Consider the following 24,741-nt stretch of genomic DNA (forward strand, 5'->3'; position numbering starts at 1 on the left):
AGCTTCAGGAGAAATGCCCTTTCTGTGAAAGAAGGTAAAAGAAATGTTATCTTCCCTTCTGTTCCTCCCTCCCCTGAGAACTGCTCACGGCCCCTTCCTCCCTCCCTGAGAACTGCTGATGAGGGAGATTTATGGCAACAGATTATTGCAAAGAAATGTATCTTCAAGGTAAAAGTGTCTGGATGAAAAGTGTAATGCTATGAGTAAAATATAGGGGTGGGTTTACTAACAGTAGGTGTTTGTTACTTAAGGGTTTGTGGGGTGTTGTAGCAGATGTAGGCGTGTACATACTAACCTAAACAAAAAGAGTGTGCTGTAACTAATTCAGTGCTTACTGGACAATTGGGTCCAGGGGAACAAGTATCGCAATAAAGAAGACTGTACTCATATCCGCCTCTGGGTCTACCTGCTCCTCCTCCTTCTAACTAGTATTAACATAGACTTCTTTTAGATTGATGCAGAGGCCCAGAAACTGAAATAGGGCTACGGCCTTGGTTGTTACTGACTGGGCCTCGTAGGTGGAGCGGCCTCTAAGGAGCCAGTCATCCAGATATGGAAAAAATGTGATGCCCCGCTAGCACAGGTGAGATGCTCTTGCTGAGAAGACCTTCATAAAAACCCTCAGGGCCACGGATATCCCAAAGGGAAGGACGCGGTATTGGTAATGTTCTGAGCCTATTACAAAAAGCAAAGAATGCTTGACGGAGGGATGACTAGACACGTGAAAATAGGCATCTTGGAGGTGGAGGGCAACGAAACACCCCCTGGATCTATGGGTGGGATTATGGTAGCTAACATCACCATCCTGAAGTACTGTAATAGGATATAGGTGTTCAGATTCCTGAGATCTAATAGCAGCCTCCAACTGCCACTTTTTTGAGAACCAGGAAATGTTTGGAATAGAACCCCTTTCCAACAAATTGAGAAGGAACTGGCTTGATTGCCCCTAAGTGCGGGAGAGATTGGACTTAGTGCATTAGAAGATCCTTGTGAGAGAGATCCCTGAAGAGGAAGAATGAAAGGGAGGGTTGGCAGGACAGAATGGCAATGAATGGAGTATCTTGTAGTGATCACCCCTAGAATCCACTTGTCTGTGGTGATAAACTCCCAGGCATGTAGGAATGGAATAGGCAATCTCCAGAAGGAGAGTAGATGGCAGAATGGTGCAGTTAGAGGGTCTTTATGAAAAGATTTTTTGAGGCCCTTGACCCTATTGTCAAAATGATGACTTAGAGAAAGATGCAGGCTGGGTGGTTGTAGAGGAGGGTAATCCTCTTCTAGGGGTCTTTGTAGATCTGTTGCAGATAGTACTAGAATGGTGGCTAAGGACTGTGAAGCCATGTCAGTGTCACTGAGAGTAGCCTGCAGGGAAGCTTTAACAGTCAACTGACCCTCTGAAATGAGGGCTGGAAATTGTTCCTTTTGGTCTTGTGGCAGTTGTTCTAGAAAATGAGCAAACTTTGTATAGTTATTTAAAATCATATTTTACTTATCAAGGTCTGGTAGTTTGCAACTTGAAATTGATATGCAGCTGACAAATAGCTTTTCCTACTCTGGAAATCTAGGTGATTAGACACCTTCTCAGAAGGAGAGAATCTGGAGCGAGCTTGACAGTCATTGACCATGCCTACAGCTAAAAAGTTGGGGAGCAATGAGAGAAGAAATACTCCATTCCCTTGACTGGAATGTAATATTTTTATCTGACTCTTTTAAGTAGATGGGATAGTATCATAGATTAAATGCTGGTGATGACAGTGCCTCATTGATGGGTAGGGATATCTTACTCTGCAGGGGGGCATGATATGTAAAATGTCCACCTGGGAATGTTGAGGCTCCTAGACTTCCTCCAATGGAATCTGGAGGGATTCCGCTGACCACTTCATTAAGTCCTGGAAGGCCCTAAAGTCATCTTCATAAGAAGGCCATGGCAGCAGCAGCATCGTTGCCTTGTCAGGGATAAGGAAGACTTGGGTGAAGGGGGTGACCCTTCGTTTGGTGCCTCTCGCTTCTCGTGAGTCTTCTCGGGTAACAGGGAAACATTCAGTACTAGTGGGCTATCTTGCAGTGCCAGTGGCTGTTGCAGTACTGGCAGGTTTTTCTGTTGTTTTTTGTAGGCTGGTACTCTGTAAGATTGGGTGCCATAACCTACCCAGGCTTTCCAGTAGTCCCACTGTAGAGGTGGATAGGGGAAGAATCCCCACAGGTATTTGTGCTCAGGGAACCTAGGGCATCTGCTTGGCTCTAGAAAGTTGTCTTCAGGGTATGTCTCAAGAGGCGTGGTGTGGTAAGTGTTGAGATAGAGCCCTGTATGAAAACCTCAGAGTCTGAGGATGTCATTTTCCGAGTTGAATAGTGAGTCTTTGGGCATTGGTGCCTGGTACTGAAGGCAGTGAATCAGGTCTTGTTCTTGCGAGTAAGGGTTCAGTCACTAACTGTTGAAGTGACATTGAGGAAGAGTCTCTTACAGTGCCCTTTAGGAGAGAGTACTGCAGTTCATCTGAGATGAGATCCTTGGGAGGAAGAAATCTGGAGGGCATTGGAGGGCTATGATAATGAGCAGTAGGAGCCTGAGGTGGTACCAGGGCCTGAAATGGGGATGGTTGCAGTGCTAGAGATGCATGTGGAATTGGAGAGGTGGATGAGGTGATGTCTCAGTGCTTAGAATGGTTATGTCAAGAGGAAGATGGTACTGGGAGAGCCAGAAGTTGGTCTGAATGGGGTCTCTGGCTCCAAGAGGTTGTCTGTACCAGTGCCCTTGAAGTGGTCTTCTTAAGAGTCTCTGGTTTTAGATGAATCTCACTGCCTAGAGGTGTCAGATTGTACAGAGGAAGGTTCCTCTTGGTGCTGCTTTGTTGATGACTTCTCCAACTGAGATGACATCTAGGCCAGGGGTCTCAAACACGGGGCCCGCAGAGTTATTTCCTGCGGCCCACCATAGGCACTGACACCACTGGCAGTCAAGCTTCAAACATTACTGAGTGTTTATATTTTATTAAAGTCCCTCTTTGCATTACAGTTTAAAAAATGTTAATACATTTAATAGCATACTATATTGCTCTTCATTTTTTATTATACTTTTGTATCATTGTATGAAAAGATTTCAGTGATGCAGCCCTCAGGCCAATGTACTAGTCCTCATGTGGCCCTCGTGGTGATTTGAGTTTGAGATCCCTGATCTAGCCGGTACCAAAACCTTGGTACTAGAGTCAGCTGGAGCCTGGGTTGTACCCATTGTGGCACGCAAGGTCTCCCTTGAGTCTGCTCTAAGAGGTGACTTACTCCTTTTTCGAGTGTCTTTGGTGGGGAAAAAGGAGTTTTCTTCTCTCAGTGGGCTTCATCTGTGAAACTGCCCCAGAGCACTGGAAGTCACTGGTATGGCCTGAGAGGTTGAGCCCGGTGTACTGGGCAGGGGAGAGGGACTCGGACTCCGCTGGAGATAAGGAGCATTCCATTAGGAAGAGCTTGAGTCTAGCTTCTCTATCCTTGTGGGACCTGCCCTTAAACTCCGTGTAGACTTTGCATTTGGATGGGATGTGAGGTTCTCCAAGGCCTGTAGACAACTGGAATGCCTGTTGCTGTGGTGAAAAGATTTGTGGGCAGGTTTGGTAGGGCTTGTACCTTGAGGCCTTAGACTTAGTCCAGGGAAGTGCCATAGACCACAAAGCCTGCAAGGTCAAGAAATTTAGGGAAGGGGAAATCCCCCAAGCACAAAATTGTACTTCAACTAAGAAAAATTAACAGAACTAGAAAAAATAATAAATTAAATAGTCATTGAAACAAATAAGTAAGAAAGGTGAAAAAGCAGCTAGGAAGCAGCATTCTTCAATTGCTCTATTTTGAGCCTCAGGTTGTTGGAGCAGCGGTGATCTTCACAGAGATATTGTTATGATATGATTATGGCATAACTCTGTATTTTATGCGAGATAGGTCATGTAAGATATCATTGAAAAGGTTATGATTCACTTAATATGATTGTCCTATTTGTATGCATGTATCATTGTGGTATCTGAAGGTCAGAATATTGTCTACAAATGTGTTTACTCCTGAGGAACGCCCACTAGGCAGAGAGCAATCAGTCTAGATGCCTGGCTGGGAAGGGCCATTAGGGAGAACAATAGGTCTTAGAAGAAGCTAATCTCCTGCCGGGGAGCCTTCCTGAGGACGCTACAAACAGCCTCCGAGTTATGGCTGCTATGACCCTACAAGGACATGTGACCGAGTCACGTGGTACTGGACTCCATCGTGGAATACCAGTGTTTTTCCACTGAAAGGCGTGGGAACTAAGCTTGGAGACACAAGGTTTCTGCTGTATGCAAAAGCTATTTAAGGTAGGGGAGTGACATCATTGTGGTTCTTCTCTGACTCCCCATCCAAAGAGACTCCTGAAAACATCTGAGGAAGGAGGACTGAACTGGGGGGAAGAGCTGAACTGAGGCTAGAAGGATTTCTAGCCTATGAAAGGGGATACATGGGGTTTTAAGCTGCAAGCAGGTGCAGCTTGCCCTTTAAGAATGTCAGCAACTGGCTTAAATCATCGTTTAGGGTGAGAATTTTGGTACTCTCATATTCAATCCCTTTAGTATATTAAGCTTAGATTGCGTTTTTGTTTATTTGCTAGGTAATCTGCTTTGATCTGTTTGCTATCCCTTATAATCACTTAAAATCTATCTTTTGTATTTAATAAACTTGTTTTTGTTTTGTCTAAAACCTGTGTGTGGAATTCATAACTTGGGGCAGAAAGCTGTGTATATTCTTCTCAGCATTGAGGGAGGGAGGTGAATTTCATGAGCTTACGCTGTACAGTTCCCTGTGCAGTGCAAGACAGTATAATTTTGGGTTTACCTTCCAGAGGGGGTGTGCGTCTGAGAAGCTGGTAAGTGCCCAAGCTGTGTAGCCTTCCCATACAGGAGCTGGTCAGAAAGCCTGTCTGCATGTTAGTACAGGTGGTTGTCCCCCTACCTGTGTGCTGGTGAAAGTGTGAGACTGGGAGCATGTCCACAGCTTGTCACAGCATTATAGGGTGAGTGGGAGTCCAATCTGGTGGGTTGGGGGGCTCAGTGGTACCCCAGTTCCAGGCAGCACCCCATGGGGAACCCATTACCCTCCTCACCCCCAGCACAAAATTGTGCTACAACTAAGAAAAATTAACAAAACTGGAAAAAATAGTCATTGAAGCAAATAAGTAAGAAAGGTGAAAACACATCTAGGAAGCAGCATTCTGCAGTTGCTCTATTTGCTCAATTGTTCAGGTGGTTGAGCAGGAGTTGGAGTGGTGGCGAGTCTGCGCCTAGCTATATGCCCTTGCCTGGAGCACTAGGTGCTGCACTGTGCAGGCATAGACCTGTGAACGCTGCTATTTACAAGCTCCAATGGAGAGTGCACAGGCAAGTGTACAGCCTCCGGTTGAGCACCCACGTGATCATCTGCTCAAAGAAGAACTTAAGAGTATTTGAGCTGGAGTGATGAAAGGGCCCTCATTTCTTTAAAGATTAAGACACTATGCAACTGAGTTCTGCTGGTGTGTGGAAGACTTTTTTCATCTTTAACTCTTTGCTCTTATAATGACTTCAGTGTGTCTGGAGCATCTTTCCTCTCTCCAGCTTATATCCCTCAAATTCTCTCCTCTTGCAGGGCTTACTTTCCATGGGCTAAGTGACACACACCCCTCTCCTGGGAACTTCCTGACAAATTTCTACTGTTATTGAGTTCCTTTCCATACAAATAGATTGGTTTCTAGCTAAGCCGCTTAAGTGTTTCATCAAGTAAAATTTTATGCATTTAATATTTTAACCGCCAAGGTTGTAATTACATAATACTATTCTTCTTTTTAAAAGAAGAATACTTTTATAGCCTCTTTCTTTACGAAGATTTCTCGTTCTTTGGTTTGGCGAGTTTTTCAAAGATGACCTAACAAAAAAGTAGTTGGTTTATGCTTCTTATTTGCTTTATGATCTATTGAGGATCTGATTTCTCCCTCTACCTTTCCCTCTCACTTGCCTGCACACCATTTTATTTTGGGATGGATTTTTTTGCTTAGTTTTTACATTAAAATATCATGTCTTGCCTTCCTGTTTATTCAAGAGGACTCCTTTGGATTAGCAAATTAAAGGAGTGGGAACTTTCTTAGGACATAGCTGGAGGATCTGGGATATTGAATATATCGGAGACCTTTTCTTCCACGAGTTTGACTCAAATGGATGTTAACAGAAATAAAATATAATTTTCAAATAGTCCGACATAAAATGTCTCCCTTCAGTTGCTCAGGTTTCTTGTTTTGTGATGTCATAATTCTGCATGTATTCTAGATTTCCAAGAAGTTATCTGTTGGGAATAGACTGATATTTCAAGACTCACACATCATAAAGTAGCTGAAAAAAAAAAAAGACAACTTTTAACTTTTTGTTGGTTCTTTTCTTTGTTTATAAGCAGCTAATTTCTTCAGCTATCATCCAAGAATACTCAGTGTTTTCATTTCCTTTACATAGGATTTAAAGGATGAAAAGAAAAAAGCTAGAATGGCAGCAGCTAGGGCTGTCCTTGAGAAGTGCACCATGATGCTTCTCACTGCTTCAAAGGTAACGCTTCTCATACTTTACTCAGTGTTGGTGAACCACAGATTATAGTAGCTGGTGGGAATAACATAACCCTGTTTCCCCAGCTATATTTATAAAGATTGCAACAAAAGAAATTTGAACGTAAAATGATGTTGGGGAGAGGCTTTTCCATGAGTAATGCTAAAAATGTTGCCATATGCAATAGTAAGTTAATTGAAGGAATTTGTAATAACATTACACATTTTTGCTTTAGGCTGGGTATAGAAATGAGTATTTGTTTCATTATACTACATGTGGACTTTTGGGTAATATGTTAAATTTACTTTTAAAGACATGTCTGAGGCATCCTGACTGTGAATCTGCTCTTTTAAACAAAGAAGGAGTGTTTCACCGAATGAGATTAGCTTTGGAGCAAGTAATAGAGATCGTAACTGACTCTAGACCCAGTGGAGAGAATGAAATGGCCCCCATAAGTATATATACTAGCATCAAAGAATTCAAGGTAAGGATAAAGACAGTATTATTATTCTATGGCTTAAAAGAATTTGATTACAGCATAAATTTCAAAAATACATATGTACACTAGGAAACTAATTTCTCTGCACCTTAAATGAGTGGCAGTTTCCAATATCAGGCCTTGCACAAAGCTCCCAGAAGTTCATCATAGTTTGAAAAAAGATGGTTATGGTTTGTCTGATCCTGCCACTGCACATCATCCTGCTAGTATTCCAACCACTTCTAACACGCAGGGGAGTAGATCAAAATGTATTCAGCTCTATATGCTATGTTGAAGTGCTGTTCTCAACTCTCACTCCTAGGCGGCCCAGATAGTAGGGTATGTCTACACAGCACTAACTCCGGGCTCTGACATAGGTTTAAGGCCAAGCCCTGCTTCTGTCCACACTGAAATCATTCACTCGGATTCACAGACCCTGCTGTGGGGTGGGGGTGGGGCGTGTCAGAGCCTCAGTCCCCCTTGAAATGATTCAAAGCCTCAGGCATTGCTATGTGGCTGCTAGGTCAAGTCCAGGTTGCCAGATTCAGAGTCCAACAATGATATCCCACAGTCCTCTGCGGCTGTGCTTCCTAGCCCTTCAATCCCAAAGCTTTGCACTCACTTCCCAGGAACTGAAAGCAACCTCCTGGTTCAAATGCAGCTGTTTGGCATTTAACCCTTCACTTCCACATGGACTGTTCAACTGAAAACACAATCAATGCCAGCGTGTATTTGAATGGCCAGCAGTAAGATCAAGTCCTGCATCAAGCACATTGCCAACTGGCCTGAGAAACGGAGCTGGATTCTAGTAAAACTCTGGTGCAAGGAGAGCAAAACATTCAACTTCGTCAAGAGCACAAGAAATAATCATGTCTACGAAACTGTATCCAAGCAGATGGCAGTGTTGGAGATCAGGTGGACAACAGAACAATGTAGAGAGTGAATAAAGCAGCAAGTCAACGATGTTAACGTCCCATTCCAGGACCTTCCTACAGCTACTGAGTGTGTCGCTGAACCTTCTTTTGCTAGGTCCTCTGAAATGAGGATATGGTTTCATAAGCCATGGCAACAGGTAAGTGGGATTTCCTAGAATAACAGTAGGGACAGTGACTCCATTTATCAGCATGTCATTCAATGGGAATAATGTCCCAGTTTCTCCATGACTGTAAAGTCTTGATCTCTGGAACACCCTGGCATCATGCACCATGCCAGTGCATGCGACATTAATGTCCATGAATCTGCCCCTGTGGTTGACCAGGGCCTGAATAACGATGGAGTAGTACCTTTGTGGTTTATGTACTCGTGCTTCCAGTGTATAATTTATAGGCATGAGTCCCTCCGTGGTCCCGGCGCAGATTGGAAAACTCATTCACTGAAAGCCAGCAATTATTTCAGGAACATTTGTAATGCCCATCACCTTTGGGTACATCCTCTGCTCAGAAATCTCTGCCACAACAATCCTCACAATTGATTTGCCAATTCCAAACTGTAGCAGTCTGAGGTAGCCAGCATACTTATGGCTATAGCAACCTGTGTTTGGACCAGCATGGCCTCTGTTATATGGGTGTCCTGGTGCTGGAAGATAGGGAAAGCTGATCACAAACCTCCGGAACATCTGCTTCTTCATGTGAAAGTTCAGGACCTACTGTTGGTCATTCCCATGTCCGCATGACAATGTGATCCCACCAATCTTTGCTTGCGGCCCTTCTCCAGAAGCACTGGTATAGATAGGGGAAATCTGCGGCCAAGGCAAGAGGCATAAGCAGCATCAGCTGAGTTGTTACTGAAATGACAGTACCCCTATCTCCTCTGGCTGCTGGGAGTATATGGACACAAAATAGGTTGGTAGGATGTGTTCATGGGGTAAAGCCACCGAAAACACACACAATTAACTTCCATGGGATAGACAGACAAGTTCTCCCAACGCCCTCTGTGAACCAAGCCCTAGAGCAGCTACAGCTGGCAAAAGTGCAATAGCCCACACACCCACAAAAGCTGAAGTTTTGACTTGGGTCTGCTTATTGTAGTATGGATGCTCCAGCATGGCTGTTAGGCCTGGGTTTCCAATGCATTGTGGATGTTCAAGGGCAGACGTGGAAATGCCAAGTCTGCAGGCATGGGTCACACAGGTCTGGGCTTAGTGTGCTGTGTAGATGTACCCATAATGTCGCAGCCAGCATTTCCCTAAAATAAGTCATTAGGAGGTGGACTAAGGAAGCTCCTAGTTGATCATTGGTAATTAAACTTCTAACATTTTAAAAGCTACACACTAAAAACATCACCCTTCTGTGAAAGGAGTGTATAAGAGCAAACTGTCATTTTGAAGAAACTGTTCTAATCCAAAATCATCTCTTCTGCTCATTTAATCTTGCTCTGCTAAAATTCCATTGGATATCACATCCCACTGAGAACATGTTTCTGATTAAATGGATGTCTTAGCTGAACACTTGACAGTCTGTCCTGCCCAAGACTTATTCCTCAGGATGGCAATCAGGAGAGAGGCTCTTTTGGCACTTTGCATCCTGACTTTGATCTTATCTGATATATCCGTTCCCTGGAGGTTGTGCTACTCTTCTTTCTATATCCCTGCACCTAAAATTTGGTCAAGATTCCCATGATGCGGCTGCCCAAGAATACGCACTTTACTATATGTAAAATTTTTATAAAAATTTTGAATGCAGGAGGGTGTGTAAAAGACCAAACAAAACATGAATACCACATTATGTTTAGCAACAGTCACTAGATTGCGTTTATCTTCCTATTCACAGCAGAACTATTATAGTACAGAAATATTGAAATATGCTTAACTTTGCTGTTTGTTTCAGTGGTGAGATACAAATTACATTGCTAATGGTGCTAGTAGGTGAAGAAACAAAATGGATGGCTGCGGGTGGGTAAAATAATTTCTCATTGGCAGAAAGTGCGAACAGTAGGCTAAAGGAAAGCTGAAGGGTGGGAGAAAAGGCACGATACGTGCACTATCTGTATTTACATGAATGATTCACAGGGAACTGAATTTTATCCTTTACAGAATAAGGTGGAAGGTCTTCGGGAGAATCTTTATTTTCTCTCTAAGGAGAATCTTTCAACAATGCTGGAACTCATTCTGGAACACACAGAAGACTTTACTGATTCTGCCTACACCAGCCATGAACACAGAGAACGCATCTTGGAGCAGTCCAAGCAGGCTAAAATGGAACTAGAGCAGCTGGTTTCAGTGTGGATGCAAGCTGTAAGAGCTTTTTAGCAAAGTAAATCTTTTCATCTATACTTTGGAAAGAAACATATTTTTTAGACTTTTTGTCTTTTTTGGTTTAAGAAAACAGAATGCATGTAATATATCAAAAAGCAGTTCTTTATAGCAACCTCCACCCAAGTCCTCTACATTGCTCTTGCAGCCTTGAGGATATTTTAGTTTTCCATTGTTTTAGTCTATCTCCTTCTGTTCCCCCATAATGCTCTGAATTCTGGCCACCATCCTTGCGGTGAACAATTGCATGGCATTCTTTTCAGAGAGCGTTGTAGCTCCTTACTTGATTATCTCATTACTCAACAGTAATTCTTTTAATTATTTTCTCTCTTCCAAAAAAAGAGAACATTAGCTTTTTAATTAAAAACAAAAGTAGTAGCCGGTGGAATATTTTAAGTTAAAATATACTAATGGAATACCTAGTCATGTGTCCTACTTTTCCAGTATTTTTAGTGTTCAAAAATAATTTTGTTACTTGTGGAGGTTTTAAATTGGTAGAGGTGGTCAGTTTTTTTGTTTCACTGAAATTCAGTGTACAGGCTAATCCAGAACGTTCAAAACTTTTGAAAGCTGAATTCCCTTTCAGGAATATGAAAACAATTGTGTAGCCCTATCAGCCCCCCGATGTAATGTTGAAAGTCTGCTCAGAATGAGTGTCCACTCAAATGGACAGGTTTCAGAGTAGCAGCCGTGTTAGTGAGCTGTAGCTCACGAAAGCTTATGCTCAAATAAATTTGTTAGTCTCTAGGGTGCCTCAAATGGACAGACATCACGCTCATATTTGGGTCACATTTTCAAGGTTTTCTTCCTAATCTTAACAGGTGGAGACTGATGTTTTTAATGGAAGCTGAGGCTCTGGAGAATAATTGAGAGGCCTGGGTTCTCTCGAGTAGACTCCTCTGTGCTTTCCCAGGCTGTGTCCCACACTTTGGAAGATATTGGGTTAATCCAGGGGTGGGCAAACTTTTTGGCCTGAGGGCCACATCGGGGTTGTGAAATGGTATGGAGGGCCGGGTAGGGAAGGCTGTGGCTTCCCAAACAGGCTGGTCATCTCCCCCTCCCACTTCGTGCCCCCTGACCGCCTCCCAGGAACCCCTGCCCCTAACCACCCCCACGGGACCCCACCCCCTATGCAACCCCTCTGCTCCCTGTCTCCTGACTGCCCCCTACCCCCTATCCAACACCTCCCTCCCCCCACCCCCTTACCATGCCACTCAGAGTGGCAGGACAGGCTTATTGGGAAGTGGGCAGGCACAAGTTGCACTGCCTGCGCGGCAGCGTGGCTGCAGGGGAGGGGGAACAGCGGGGAGGGGCCGGGTTCTAGCCTCCCCGGCCGGGAGCTCAGGGGCCGGGTAGGACGGTCCCGCGGGCCGTAGTTTGCCCACCTCCGGGTTAATCTGTAGTCTAGTTAGAAACCTTACTTACAGTTTACTTTTTACAAAAAATTATGGACTGATATTTAAAGCTTTTGAACAAGGATCATATGTCACTCATACTCGGATGTCGAAGAATGCACAAGTAGCATTACAGAAAGCAGGGGAGGGGGGCAGGGATAGCTCAGTGGTTTGAGCATTGGCCTGCTAAACCCAGGGTTGAGAGTTCAGATCCCTGAGGGGGCCATTTAGGGATCTGGAGCAAAAATTGGGGATTGATCCTGCTTTGAGCAGGGGGTTGGACTAGATGACCTCCTGAGGTCCCTTCCAACCCTGATAGTCTGTGATTCCTTTGCGTAGCACCTGACTTTCTAAGACCGTGTCCACACTGGGAATTTGGCAATGTAGCTGGACCAGTGCAAATCTCAAGCATAAACAAGGACAGCCACAATTTTCAGGTAGAGCTTACCCAAGCTTTAAATGCCTCTGTCCTGGGGCAACAGCTTAAAAGATCTTTTTTTCTTTCCTGTATTGCTTCATGTTTAAAGTCCTCTTGCAGATGCTTCTGGGGAGTCCTAAGCAAGATAAAGCTTTACTAGCACTGTACAAGTAGTCACTAAAGTCTGACAGCAGTTTAGAAAGCTTCAGTTCCTTGGCTTTTATTTGTTCAGGACAAAGATGCTTTGTATACCCTATGGAAGGGATATTGCTTAGACTTTCTCCCTCAGTTTCCATTCTTCCTCTTGACTCCAGTAAGAGATGGCCTTATGGGGTTCAGTTTAATGGATTTTGCATTTGGATCCATTGTATATCTGGGCAGAAGGGACTCAGGTCCTATGTCTGCCAGTACTGATTTCCCATAATATATGGGAGATGTAGTATATTCCATCCTGTATTTGCCCCTTTCAGGGCTTGATTAAGGGATGTGCCTTCTAGGCCCATACTCCAGATCACGGAGTCACGTGATGAGATCAGAATCTGTCCTATTTTTTGTTTGTTTGTTTTAAAGTTCTTTGAGTACTTGCTCATGTCAATTCCATTTTGGGTTTTGCCAGAGATTTCTGCCTCAGTGGTATTCTTAGGGCCAGCTGTGGCGCCCTCTGGAGTAGTGCGCTCATGCAGCGGTATATCAGGTGCTGCTGGCCCTGCTCTCAGTTCCTTCTTACTGCCCATAGTGGTTAGTCCGAGTGCCTTTACTTGCGTAGCAAAGGCTAGCGGTTTCGTCTTGTCCACAGTGGACTTCGTGCCTTAGAGCCTTCTGTAAATAGTTTGTTGATAGTGTTACCTAAGTAACTGTTAAGTATAGTTGTTAGTTAGCAGTTGGAGTCCCATCTGGGTCTTCATCCCAAGCAGGGCATGCCCCACTCTCTCGGCTTTAAGTCGTGTTCAACATGCAGCAGACCGATGCCCATCAGCGGTCCACACGACAGTTGTCTCAAGTCCTTCCTCGGGCTTTCTCCCAGACACAAGTGTCATATTTGTAAAACCTTTCGCCCTCGTACCCAGAAGGAGCGGGATATCCACTTGAGGGCTCTCCTAATGGAATTGGCTCTTTGTCCTGCGCCGGAGTCCTCCACGGCTGACCCCGTGCTGAGTGGATCAGCTTTGGTGTGGAGCGCACTACCAGCACCAGACTCGGCTCAGACCGCTCCCCCTCACTGGTGCCCAGGAAGTGGCAGAAGAAGCGGAGCCCTTCGGCGCCGAAGGACCGTGGGCTTATGGGCAAAGGACCTATGTCAGGCCATGTGCCCACTTTGGGGCTTCAAGGGCGTATTGCGGCGGTCAGACCCTCAAGCCCGATCAGGGACCCGCCCCCCACCCCGGGCAGTGGCACGAGCTCCCAGCCCACAGTGGGGCCTTCAGGGCCCGAAGTTTTTCCGGCGGCTAAAGAGCAAAGCCGACCGGCTCCACAGGTGCCACGTCAAGGGACTGAGTCGGCCCTGCCCCCAGCACCAAAGAGCAAATCCACCAGAGTACAGCAGCATAGACTCGCGGAACACCCTCGGGCATCGGACCGCAGTTGCAGGTCTCCTTCGCCGCAATCTCTGTCCCCGCCTCAGCTCACCTACCGGAAGGCCTTCGTTCTCAGCGAGATCCCCACTGATCAGACTCTTGTAATGACTTTAATGTATCTGGAGCATCTTTCCTCTCCCCAGCTCATATCCCCCAAATTCTCTCCTCTTGCAGGGCTTACTTTTCATGGGCTAAGTGACACACGCCCCTCTCCTTGGAAGTTCCTGACAAATTTCTGTTACTGTTGAGTTCCTCTCTGATCTCCAGATCCTTTCTGTTGGCTATGATCTGAGACAGAGCCTTCCTGTGTCCATAGCCCTCAAACATTAGCCCAGACTTTGACATGTAAGTTAGTTTAGTTGTAGTTAGAAAGGATCACTTGCCATTTGCGCCAGCCATACCACATCGCACTAAGGGCCACCGTGGCCACGCTTGCACGAGCAGACCAACCTCTGAAGACCCCAGCCAGTTCTCCCACTAAACCTCATTACACCCTTCTCAAGGACCTGGTGCCTTACCCAGACCCTGAGCTGCTGATTCTGTTAAACCTGGCTCTGGTGAGAGGCATCATTACACCATCCACGTGTCATTTTATGGTCCCAAACAGTGGCTGGCCCATGGGTGCTTTGACAATGTCAAGCTGCTGGTTGCTGAGATATGCCTTTGACTGTGGTGCTACAAGACAGATAGTACCAACGGAGTTGGATGATTTACCCCATGGATGAACAGGAGGTGGTGCTGCTGGTTTCCCCAATGATTCAGACCTGGGACAGCAGCCCAGAGAGAGCATCCAGAGGCCCCTACATCCCAGTGACATATACTGTGGAGCTAGAGATAAGTGGTACCCCCCCATCAGGCCCACCTCCATACCCATATGATCCCACATTGGCCACACAGGAGCTCTTTGGATCCATGTCATCGAGCTCCAGACTGTGAGAACCCAGGGCACAGCTTTTGGCAGACAGCGCCTCTAAGAAAGGAGCCTCACACCTCTCAGAGAAAGTGGGGAAGCAAGAACAGCCAGTGTGCCAGCAGGTGTGCTGACAGCATCATCTTCTCTGGATGAGGCAGTGGTGCTGGCCTCTCCCTCCCTTCCGGATGAGAACAGACAGTGCTAGGAACTGCTGATGAGGATTGCTGAAAAAGGTTCAGGATCTCACCCATGGACATTCTTCAGTCCATAGCTCCTTCCTACATGGCTCTCCCTAGGCCATTTTGGAGCCTGCTAGGGATATGTGGCACACAGCAGCCGTCAAAGAGGGCTGAGAAAAAATGTTTTGTTCCCTCCAAAGGGGCGGGATATTGGTTTTAAACTGTAACCTGAACTTTGTTCTCCTCCATGACCACTTAGATGACAAGGGACTTCAACCCAAGTCTGCCCCTTTGGACAAGGATACCAAGAGACTAGATCTCTTCAGCATAAAGAACTTTTTGTCATCCAGGCTATTCCATATTCTGAGCTACCAAGAACTCATGTCAAAATATGATTTTATTCATTACGCCACACAGTCAGAGATCATCAGTTTATTACCACTGGAATGTAGCCTGAAACTGGGGTCTATCTTAAATGAAGGGAAACTGGTAGCCAGATTGTCACTTGATGCAGTGGATATGGCTTCCTGTGTCAGGGCAACCTCAGTGGTTATGTGGTGGGCCTCTTGGCTGCAGCCCTCTGGGTTCCCAGTGTAGGTCCAGGAGACTGAAGATCTCCCCTTTGAGGGTAACAACCTTTTCAGTGAGAGAAGGTATGTCACTTCATTCCCTTAAGGATTAGTATGCCTCTGCTCCTTGCAATTATACATCCTGGCTCCTCACATGAAATATTCTGAGTCACTGCCGCACAGATACTGGCCAATCCCTCAGCTGTGCTACCACTAGAAGATCTGTGAGCCGCCAAGAAAACACCAGAGTGTGCAGTGTGGTAGACATTGCACCACCAGCATACCCTCTCTGGACTCAGCTGCCTACTAAGAAGACATTTTGATGGAACGCTCGAGAGCTATCAACCAGTCTCCGTCAAACCTTTTGGTGGCCGCCTGGCTCATTTCCTTCTGACATAGCAGTGTATAATACCAGGCAAATGGGTCTTTGACATCATTGCAACTGGTGCATGATTGAATTCCTGCTTCCCCTCCTCGAAAACCCCTTCCTCATCCCTATTCAGGGACACTTCTCACGAGAGGATTCTCAGCAAGGAGCTGGACTCTTTAGTCTAGTTAGGGGCAATAGAGCCTCTACCCCCTTGTCACAGGAGTGGGTGGAAGAGCTTTTACTCCAAATACTTTCTGATTGGCTGGAGACCCATCCTAGACCGCAGGCAGCTGAACATTTTCATCTGCCACTCAGGATTCAGGATGATTTTACCCAGGCCACTATAATCCCCTCCCTGAATGCAGGTGACTGGTATGCGGCTCTCAATTTGAAGTACGTCTATTTCCATATAGATACCATCCAGTGCCGGGGAAATTCCTGCGTTTCACTGTGGGCGTAAAGCATTTCCAGTACAAGGTTTTACTCTGGCCTTTTGAAGAATGTCCTTGTCATTCCCAATAACAGGAAACCCTCTACAAGAAAGTGTCATGCTGCCAAATGGAAGCAGTTCTTCCTGTGGTGCGAGATGCATAATTTGTCTCTGGAGGAGTTTGGATTTCCTCTTGTCTTGGACAACTGTTTTTACAAAAGTCACGGCTGTGGTGGCAGCACACCAGCACCATCACAACCACCCTATATTTCCCTACCTACGTGACTGGCTGCTCATGGGATGATTGCTTCAGGAGATATAGGCATCAGTCACCTCCTTATTTGGCCTGCGTAATTCCTTGGGATTTCAGGTAAATCCAGGAAAGCCCACTTTAACACCCACAACAACTACAGAATGTATTGGCACAAATCTGGACTCAGCTGGAGCCAGGGCCTACTTACCACCGAACAGATTCCTTGTGATGAGAGACCTCATTTAACTTCATTTCATCTCTCAGACAACAATCTATCCCTGCTAGGTCACATGGCTGCATGCATCTATGTGACCCCCCATTGCGGTCTCTCGGATTGGGTGAGGAAGGTTTGTGCTCCAAGCAGAGAAAAGTGTCTCGATTTTCCTCAGTCTCCAGACATCATTCCCCTAGTAAGACAAGAGGGACAATGTTTATATGGCGGTTTGTTTCCATCGCCCCTTTCTCTCCCCCAAACGCTTGTTACAAGTGCCTCTGCTGGGCTGGGTAGCACACCTGGATGAGCTCACAGTACCGGGACACAGCGTCCACATCCACCTTCTTGAGCTTTGAGCACAACACAAAGTGTGCAAAAAGTTTTTGACCTTTATCCAATCCAGTAACATCCGGGTCAGGTTGGACAGCATAACCACTGTTAACTATATAAACAAAGCTGGGGGGCACGGAGGGGACCAAGGTCCACCCCACTCTGTAGGGAAATAGTCATGCTCTGGCATTGGTGCATCCAGCATCAGATCACCCTCTCTGCAGTACACCTGCTGGGGTAATGAACTCCCTAGCAGACACTCTGAGCAAAGGTTTTCTCGAGGATCACGAGTTGGTACTCCACTCATCAGTGATCCAGCAGATTTTTCATCAGTGGGGATTCCCATCATGGGACCTCTTTGCAACCCAGGAATACCATTGCCCTGCCTGTTGCTCTCAAGATGCCCTGAGGCATGACTCCAGACAGGATGCAATGATCAGGCCCACTGATGTATGCTTTCCCTCCCATTCCCTTCCTACCTTGCACCCTCTAAAAGATCAAGTGGGACAAGGCAACAGTGATTTTAATAGCACCATGTTGGCCATGACAGTTCTGGTTCACGATGGCTGTGCAGATAGCCTCCCACCAGCGCGTTCACCTGCAGTCATTTCTGGACCTGCTGTCACAGAGCAAAGGGAGGACTAACCATCCCTCCATCTGGCAGCCTGGTTTTTGGATGTGCAACAAGCTTAGAAATTCTTCTCAGAGTAGGTTCAATCCATCTTTCCCAATAGTAAGAAACCTTCTACAAGAAAGTGTTATGTTACCAAATGCAAGCAGTTCTTCCTGTAGAGCCAGATGCATGCTTTGCGTCTGGAGGAGTCTGGATTTCCTCTTGTCCTGGACAATCTCCTCTCCTCTCCTCTACTTGAAGTCATCAGGCCTGTACATTAGTTCGCTATGGGTACATTTAGCCTTTCATCCTGTGGTGGTGAACTGCTTAATTTTCACCCACCCTATATCAGCAATGTTCTTAAAAGACATTGTCAGAACATTCCCATCAGTATCAAGATTCGAATCTGATGCTTTTGTAGCATAGGAACCTGCCACTAGATCACTTGGCTTCCTGTACGCTATGTGACAGACCCAGACCAGTGGGGTACAGGAGTCTGGTAGAAAGCCAATATACTGGCCACTGGATGAATAGTTTTCTGTTCCCTGAGTGACCAGAGCAGGGGATGCCTTAGAGCAATCAGGAATCTGCTAGAACCAGTTAAGACAGGCGAGCCAATTAAGAACATACTAGAATCAGTTATGGCAGGCAGATTAATCAGGACACCTGGTTTAAAAAGGACCTCCCATCAGTTAGTGGAGGGCATGCAAGGAGCAGGGAGTGAGAAGGCGTGCTGCTGGAGGATTGAGGAGTGCAAGCGTATCAGGCTTCAGGAGGAAGATCCTGCAGTGATGATAAAGAAGGTGCTGGGGGGAGACCGTGGGGAAGTAGCCTAGGGAGTTGTAGGTGTCATGCAGCTGATTCAGGAGACACTGTCGACAGCTGCTATCCACAGGGCCCTGGGCTGGAACCCGGTATAGAGAGCGGTCCCGGTTCCCCCTATCCCTCCAACTCCTGATCGGACACAGGAGGAGTTGACCTGGTCTTTGAGCAACACCAGAAGGGAAGGTCTAATTTGGAAAGGGATCTGGCCTGTCCCTGACCCATTAGGTGGGACAATAGAGACTGTGGAGATTGTTCTCCGTTTCCCCCATGTTGGCCAGTGATGAGGTTAGCTGAGTGAACAGCAGAAGCTGCCAAACTGAAGGCTGCCGTGAACCTCTGAGGTGAGCAAATCCACCAAAAAGCACAGGACTCACCAAGGCGGAGGAGGAACTTTGTCACACCTCTTACTTTTATCAATGAAAATGGCCTTCTTAACAGCTATCGCCCCCACCAGGAGAGAGGGGGGACAATAATAGGAGGACAGGAGACCACTCCCTCAGAATGTAGAGCTCCATCCTTCTACCTGGACAAGGCAAGGCTCTTCAGAAGATCTCTGTGGTTATCCGCTTCCATTGCTCAGTCTCAGGGCTCATTCCACCAGAACTTAAGCTCCCTTCATGGAGTGAGCTTCTCTGCAAGGAATCCTACTCCCTGAGACCTGTAAAGCAGCAACCTAAGGCTCTTTTCACATGTTTACGAGGCACAATGCCCGGATGCAAGCCTTAGCTGAGGATGCTTCCTTGGGTTCAGTGATCCTATGAACTGTGGTGCAGAGCACTTCCTTGCACCTGCCTCCTCAATAAACGCTCCTTGGGAGTCACCTACAATGAATCTCCATAGGAACCAATACTTGAAGAAGAAAGGAAGATTCTTGTTTGAGTAGTGTCCCTGTGTGTGCTCCACTTGAGACTTGCATATACCTTGGATCAGAGATTTTTGGTAGCAGCACCTGCTCAGCCCATGCATGCACCCTTCACACCTTCATGTCCTCTACTAAGGATATACAGGGCTTCATGGGTTCCTTCACAACTACCTTGGCCTGAGATCTATCATGCCAACTTTTATTATTATTCAAGCTTAGCTTTGCAATTCTTAGTTATAGTTTTAGTGTTAGTTGTAGTTATCTGTGTTACGTTTTCTTTCATAATGCCTCACTTTTGTTTATTCCTTCTCCTGGTTCCCCATACGGAGAGGTTTTTCTCAATGTTGCATATGTTGCGGGAATATGCCAGGATCTCTAGGATTTAAGCATTATCTCACCTGACGAGACTCTATCCCTGTCAGTGACAGACATTTCCAATGCATTAGTTGTTTGGGGGACATGCACGTCTCACAGAAGTGCAATATTAGCTCAGACTTTAAGAGCAGAGCTAGGCAAAAGTGGGAGATCCTTATGATTAAGGCTAAGATTTTGTCATGGTTATTTTTAGTAAAAATCATGGACATGTCATAGACACTAAACAAAAATGCACAGAAGCCATGGCCTGTCTGTGACTTCTGCTGCTGCAATTCCATGGTTTCCCCCGCTTCCATGGTGGCTGGGAACTGTGGGGTTCCCCTTCTGCCCGCGGCGGTTGGAAGCTGCAGGGTGACCATATTTCCCAAAGAGAAAACAGGACACCTCTAGCCGCTTGTCCGAGGCATCCTGCTCCTCCCCCACACCCCGCATGAGGCTGTCGCCCATCGCTAGATCCCTGAGGAGGGCTTCCTCAGGAGTCTGTCATCTGTTGCTGGAACCTTGCAGGGGTCCGCCTGTCGCTGCTGTTGCCTGTCACTGGAACTCTGCTAGGGCCCCGCTGCCTGCCAGCTCCACCATCCCGCAGCCCTTGGGGCTGAAGCAGAGAATGTCATGGAGTTCCTCCATGACATAAACGTAGCCTTACTTATGATGTAATGTTTTTGCCCTGTCTCGGATCCAGGCCAGGATTCCCCCCCCACCCCCCCCACCCTTGTACATCGGCCTCTGAGTGAGCTTAGTGCCCCAGTCACCTCAGTACTGTGTTTGCCCCAACCTTTGTGGGAAAAGGCATCAGAAGGTTCTTGAAAGGCCCCTAAAAAAAAAAGGCGTTTTAGTTCTCATAAAGAGTCCACTTTAGGAAAAAGTCTCGGTCTTTGCAAAAATCAACTGTACGAGTGCTGAGGTCCCATGCTGGGTACTGCTGAGGTTCCAGCCTCCTTTGGTTACTGGTAACACTTCTAAGAGCCATGCTACCAAGTGTACTTCAGTACCTAAAACATCCTCAGTATCATCTAAACATGATTGTGATAGCTGAGAGAAACATTCTGCTTCCAACAAGCTTACACCAACAGACTTTAGTATGTAACCTTCAGAACCTAGACATATGACTCCCTTTGTATCTCAGAAGTCTAAACTGCCATCTCATACCACTTGGTTACCTCTAAAGCACTCAGCATTTATCGGTACTGACAACTTCTAATGAAAGTGGCTTGTTGAAACATACAACTCCCATGGTACTGCAAATCCACCCAGTACCATAGGAGTTTAGACATTCCCAAGACTTTCTTTTCAGTTGAGCCAGCATGTCACATTCTAACAGACAAAAAATTGCTTTAAGCAGGAGCTAAATTTGAGAGAACATATCAGAAACATAGGGGTAAAAGCATTACAAGAATATTGTAATTATCCCCAAAACAAACATTACAAACTCCATTTTAATTTAATTTTTTTGCCTTTTGTTAAGGAGTACGTTTCTGGGGAAGGCAATTGAAAGAAAGTATAAAGAAATTCAAGAGACACTGAACAATCAGGAATATTGGTTTAAGATGTGTTTTAAAAGATACGTTATCAGACTGGGCAGCTATTCCTTTTAAAAAAAAAAATTGTGCCACACACTATCCAGAATCTGTGTTGTTAATCTGTTTGTAGCTGTTAGAGAGAGAGAGTCAAGATAAGGTTTAAATCTGACCACATCCATCTTGTGCTGATGCTCTTAATTAAGATAATTTTTCCCCCCATCAAGTTTTGGAGAAAGAAACTTTTTAGCTCCTACCTTCTTCCCCACCGCCCCATGTGCATCCTCCTTCACTTTTGTGCAGGTTGTCTTGTTCTGCAAATGCACACAAATTCCAAACCCGAAAGCACTGTTTTTGTATAAATTGAATGAAAGATTCATGACAATAATTCTTACGTTACATGAACAATTGAAATTTGTACGGCATAGAAAAAGATTGTCTTATTTATTAAGTAAACCTCTTGAATTTAAATAACAAACATTAATTTGGTGAATTACTCTTTTTTAAATAATGAGGGTTTTTATAAAATCTACTCCTATGGGCTTTTAAAAACTGGAATAGCTGTAGCTAGTTTAACAGGATGGTTCAGGCATAAAGATTTGATAGCTCATACTAAATAAAAAAGCCCTCTTTTCTCAGAAAGGACACAATGTTCAAAACTGAAAAATCCTTCTTGAATAAAAATAAAGTTGATGGTGTGGCATCATTAATTGTTTTTTTTAGTAGACTCTTAATTCAGTGATGAATAAACAAATGCAGTAGTAATAATGAATTCTTAATATAAAATTTGTTGTTTTTTGTTTTTGTTTTTTAAAGAAAATGTACTTAAAACTGGATTACTGCATTAACACAGCCTGGGATAATTTGTACATCATTTGGGGTATTTTTTTTTAATGTTTGATTCTCTTTTCCTTGTAGCAAAGCCAGAAAACAAAGGATATCACAGAAGACTTGGAAGTAGCCATACTAAAAACATGCCAGTGTATGAATGAACTCAAAAGAGAAGTAAGCACAGCTTATATAAACACAGTCTGAAGAAGATTTTGAACCACCTTTATTTTCACGTGTAATACAAAATAAGGCCCTGACTCTGCAAAGGCATAAACATCACATTACATGCTGTGAATAGTTCTGTTGACTCAGCTGAACACTCTGATTGTCTTAACTTTATGCCTGTAGGTAGTATCATAAAATCTTATCCTGCAACACTTAACTCAAGTGAGCAGAAATCAGTGGGACACTTCTAAGAGTAAGGACTGTTTGCATAAGTAAATGTTTATAGGATCTGATTTATAGTGAATTTCAGAGCCAGTGCTGCTGTAGAAGTCAATTAAAAACTTCTTCATAGGGAGCAGGAACAAGTAGTACATTTTCAAATGCATATATATAATCCAGAGAGAGGCAAGGAGGGTGAGGTAATATCTTCTAGTGGACCAGCTTCTGTCCGAATTTGTTTAGCTCAGACACTCTGCTTCCTTCCCCAGACCTGAAGAAGAGCTCTGTGTAGCTCGGACGCTTGTACCTTCCACCAAAAGAAGTTGGCCCAGTAAAAGATATTGCCTCATCTACCTTGTGTCTCTCATATCGTGGGTCCAACACAGCTACAACAACACTATATAGTCTGCCAGTTTAGTGCCAGATTTTGCTCTTGGATGCATGCATAGCTCTGATTAAAGTTTACTGTATATAAAGGTAGTACTTACTTCATAGGATTTTTAAGAAACCAGGAGTTATGTTGACCAGTAATTATTACAGTATCCACGTGTAGTTGTGAAAACAGAATAAATGGCTTTTGCCATTTCTTTGCATTTTACTTATTGCAATTGAGAAGAAAACTTACTTATTTTCACTATGAAATACATTAAATATGTGCCTTACAAAAACATTTTTTCAGGTATCTTGCTACAATAGATATTGTTAAAATGCAGCTTAAAAAAACTAGAAGTTAATTATTTACCAAGATAATTATTGTAGGAACTGCAATTATTCATAGTAGTACCTGACATCCTGCACATTTTTATCTTGAATTCAAAAGCACTCTAAATATTACAAACAAAAGCTGTTTTAAAATAGCTTTTTACGTGCTAAGTCAAGATCTTGAAAGTTAGAAGTGTCAGAATTTAGGTTGATCTTGAAATCTCAATTTGATTTTTGGAGCATATATATTATGATTCAGTCTTTAATTAATGATCATATGCTGTTTTATTTTCCCCCATAGGAACTGTGCCTTGTTCAGTGCACAGGGTGGATGGTGCTCAGTGAATGAGGCAGCTATTTGGTATTCTTGTTTATCCTTATTCAGTGGATGGGTTTGTGCCTTGTTTACTGCACACAACTCAAATTCTGCATTGAATACAGAATTACTGATTTTCTAATGGTCTTTTCTATGGTGTTCCTCACTCTAGTATCTGAGTGCCTCACAAAAATATTAAGGAACTTATCTACTCAACTCCCTGGGTGATAAGAGAATTATTGTTCCCATTTTACAGTTGGAGAAACAGAAAAAGTGACTTGCCTGAGGTTTACTCATGGGGGAATTCTGCACCACTTTGCACATGCAGAATTCGTGTTCCCTGCTGATTTTTTTCTCTGCAAAATATAGATTCTGCTGGAGAGGTGCTGCAGTTACAGCTTTTGTCCACTAGGGGCTGCTGTGGTGCCAGAAGAGAGGGCAGCCAACTGGAGAGGCTGCATTCCTCACTGCGGTGCCAGGTGAGGGTGCACTAGACAAACAGAGAGGGGTACGCAGGGCAGCTAGGGGGTAGTGTCACAGATGGGTTCAGACCGGCTAGTGGTGGGGACAGACTAGGACGCGGGCTCAGGATCTAGTGGGGCGACTGCATTGAGCCGGGGGCTGAATGGGAAGTGGGCTGTGTGGCCACACGGGGACAGAGGCAGATATTCCTAACTGAATGGCATAGGCTAGGAGTCTGCATGGGGGAGGCTCCCCAACTCTCTAACAATCCCCCCCTCCACCCCCCACAAAGTAACCTGTTCCATGCTTTTCCCACCCACACCCACCAGGTTCACTCCCAGGCTCCTTCCCTCTCCCTCGGCTCCTCTGTTACCCCTGACTCCCCCCAAGACTTTGCACTGCTTCTGTGATGGGTGCCAGAAATACGTTTCTGTATTGTAGTTTAAATGAATTACTCAAAGTTCTGTATTAATATGCCTAGTAAAGAATCTTATTTGTCAAAAAACATTTTCTGAATTTTTTTTGTGTCTGTATTGTTAGACATATTTGCGAACAGATATTTTAAAATAAATTACCAAAATAATTGAAACTGGCATGATTATATTATTTTGACAAATAAAATATACAGAATTTTGCTGTGTTTTAAAATACTGTGCACAGAATTTTTAACTTCTTGGCACAGAATTCCCCCCAGGAGTAGAGGTTCTGCTGCAAGTCATTAGCAGAACCCTAATTTGAACTCCGAACCAGCTGACTCTCATCCCTTTCCTCATCCTTCCATCCAGAGCTGTTGAGCATACACAGCTTCAGTTTGACTTCATTTGCAACCGACTGTTCAGCGCACCCCAGGCGTGTCAAATTGGGCACTCAGAAAATGAGGAACACACAGATAGTAGCCTCCTGCCAACAT

At 44.9% G+C, this 24,741-nt stretch overlaps 1 protein-coding gene across 4 annotated transcripts in view; it reads left to right on the top strand.

The window, feature by feature from the left end:
* Window positions 1-24,741, top strand: part of CTNNAL1 (catenin alpha like 1) — a 131,003-nt gene that overhangs the window by 56,498 nt on the left and 49,764 nt on the right. For 3 of the 4 annotated variants that reach the window (XM_037893398.2, XM_043540314.1, XM_043540315.1), the window contains exons 5-8: window positions 6,486-6,575; window positions 6,886-7,056; window positions 10,082-10,282; window positions 22,055-22,141. In XM_037893398.2, the coding sequence (XP_037749326.1) occupies window positions 6,486-6,575; window positions 6,886-7,056; window positions 10,082-10,282; window positions 22,055-22,141 (549 nt within the window). The remainder of the gene's footprint in view (window positions 1-6,485; window positions 6,576-6,885; window positions 7,057-10,081; window positions 10,283-22,054; window positions 22,142-24,741) is intronic. The other variant, XM_043540316.1, reaches the window with a different exon arrangement.

This window comes from Chelonia mydas, chromosome 2 (assembly GCF_015237465.2).
Source record: "Chelonia mydas isolate rCheMyd1 chromosome 2, rCheMyd1.pri.v2, whole genome shotgun sequence".
NCBI lineage: Eukaryota > Metazoa > Chordata > Testudines > Cheloniidae > Chelonia > Chelonia mydas.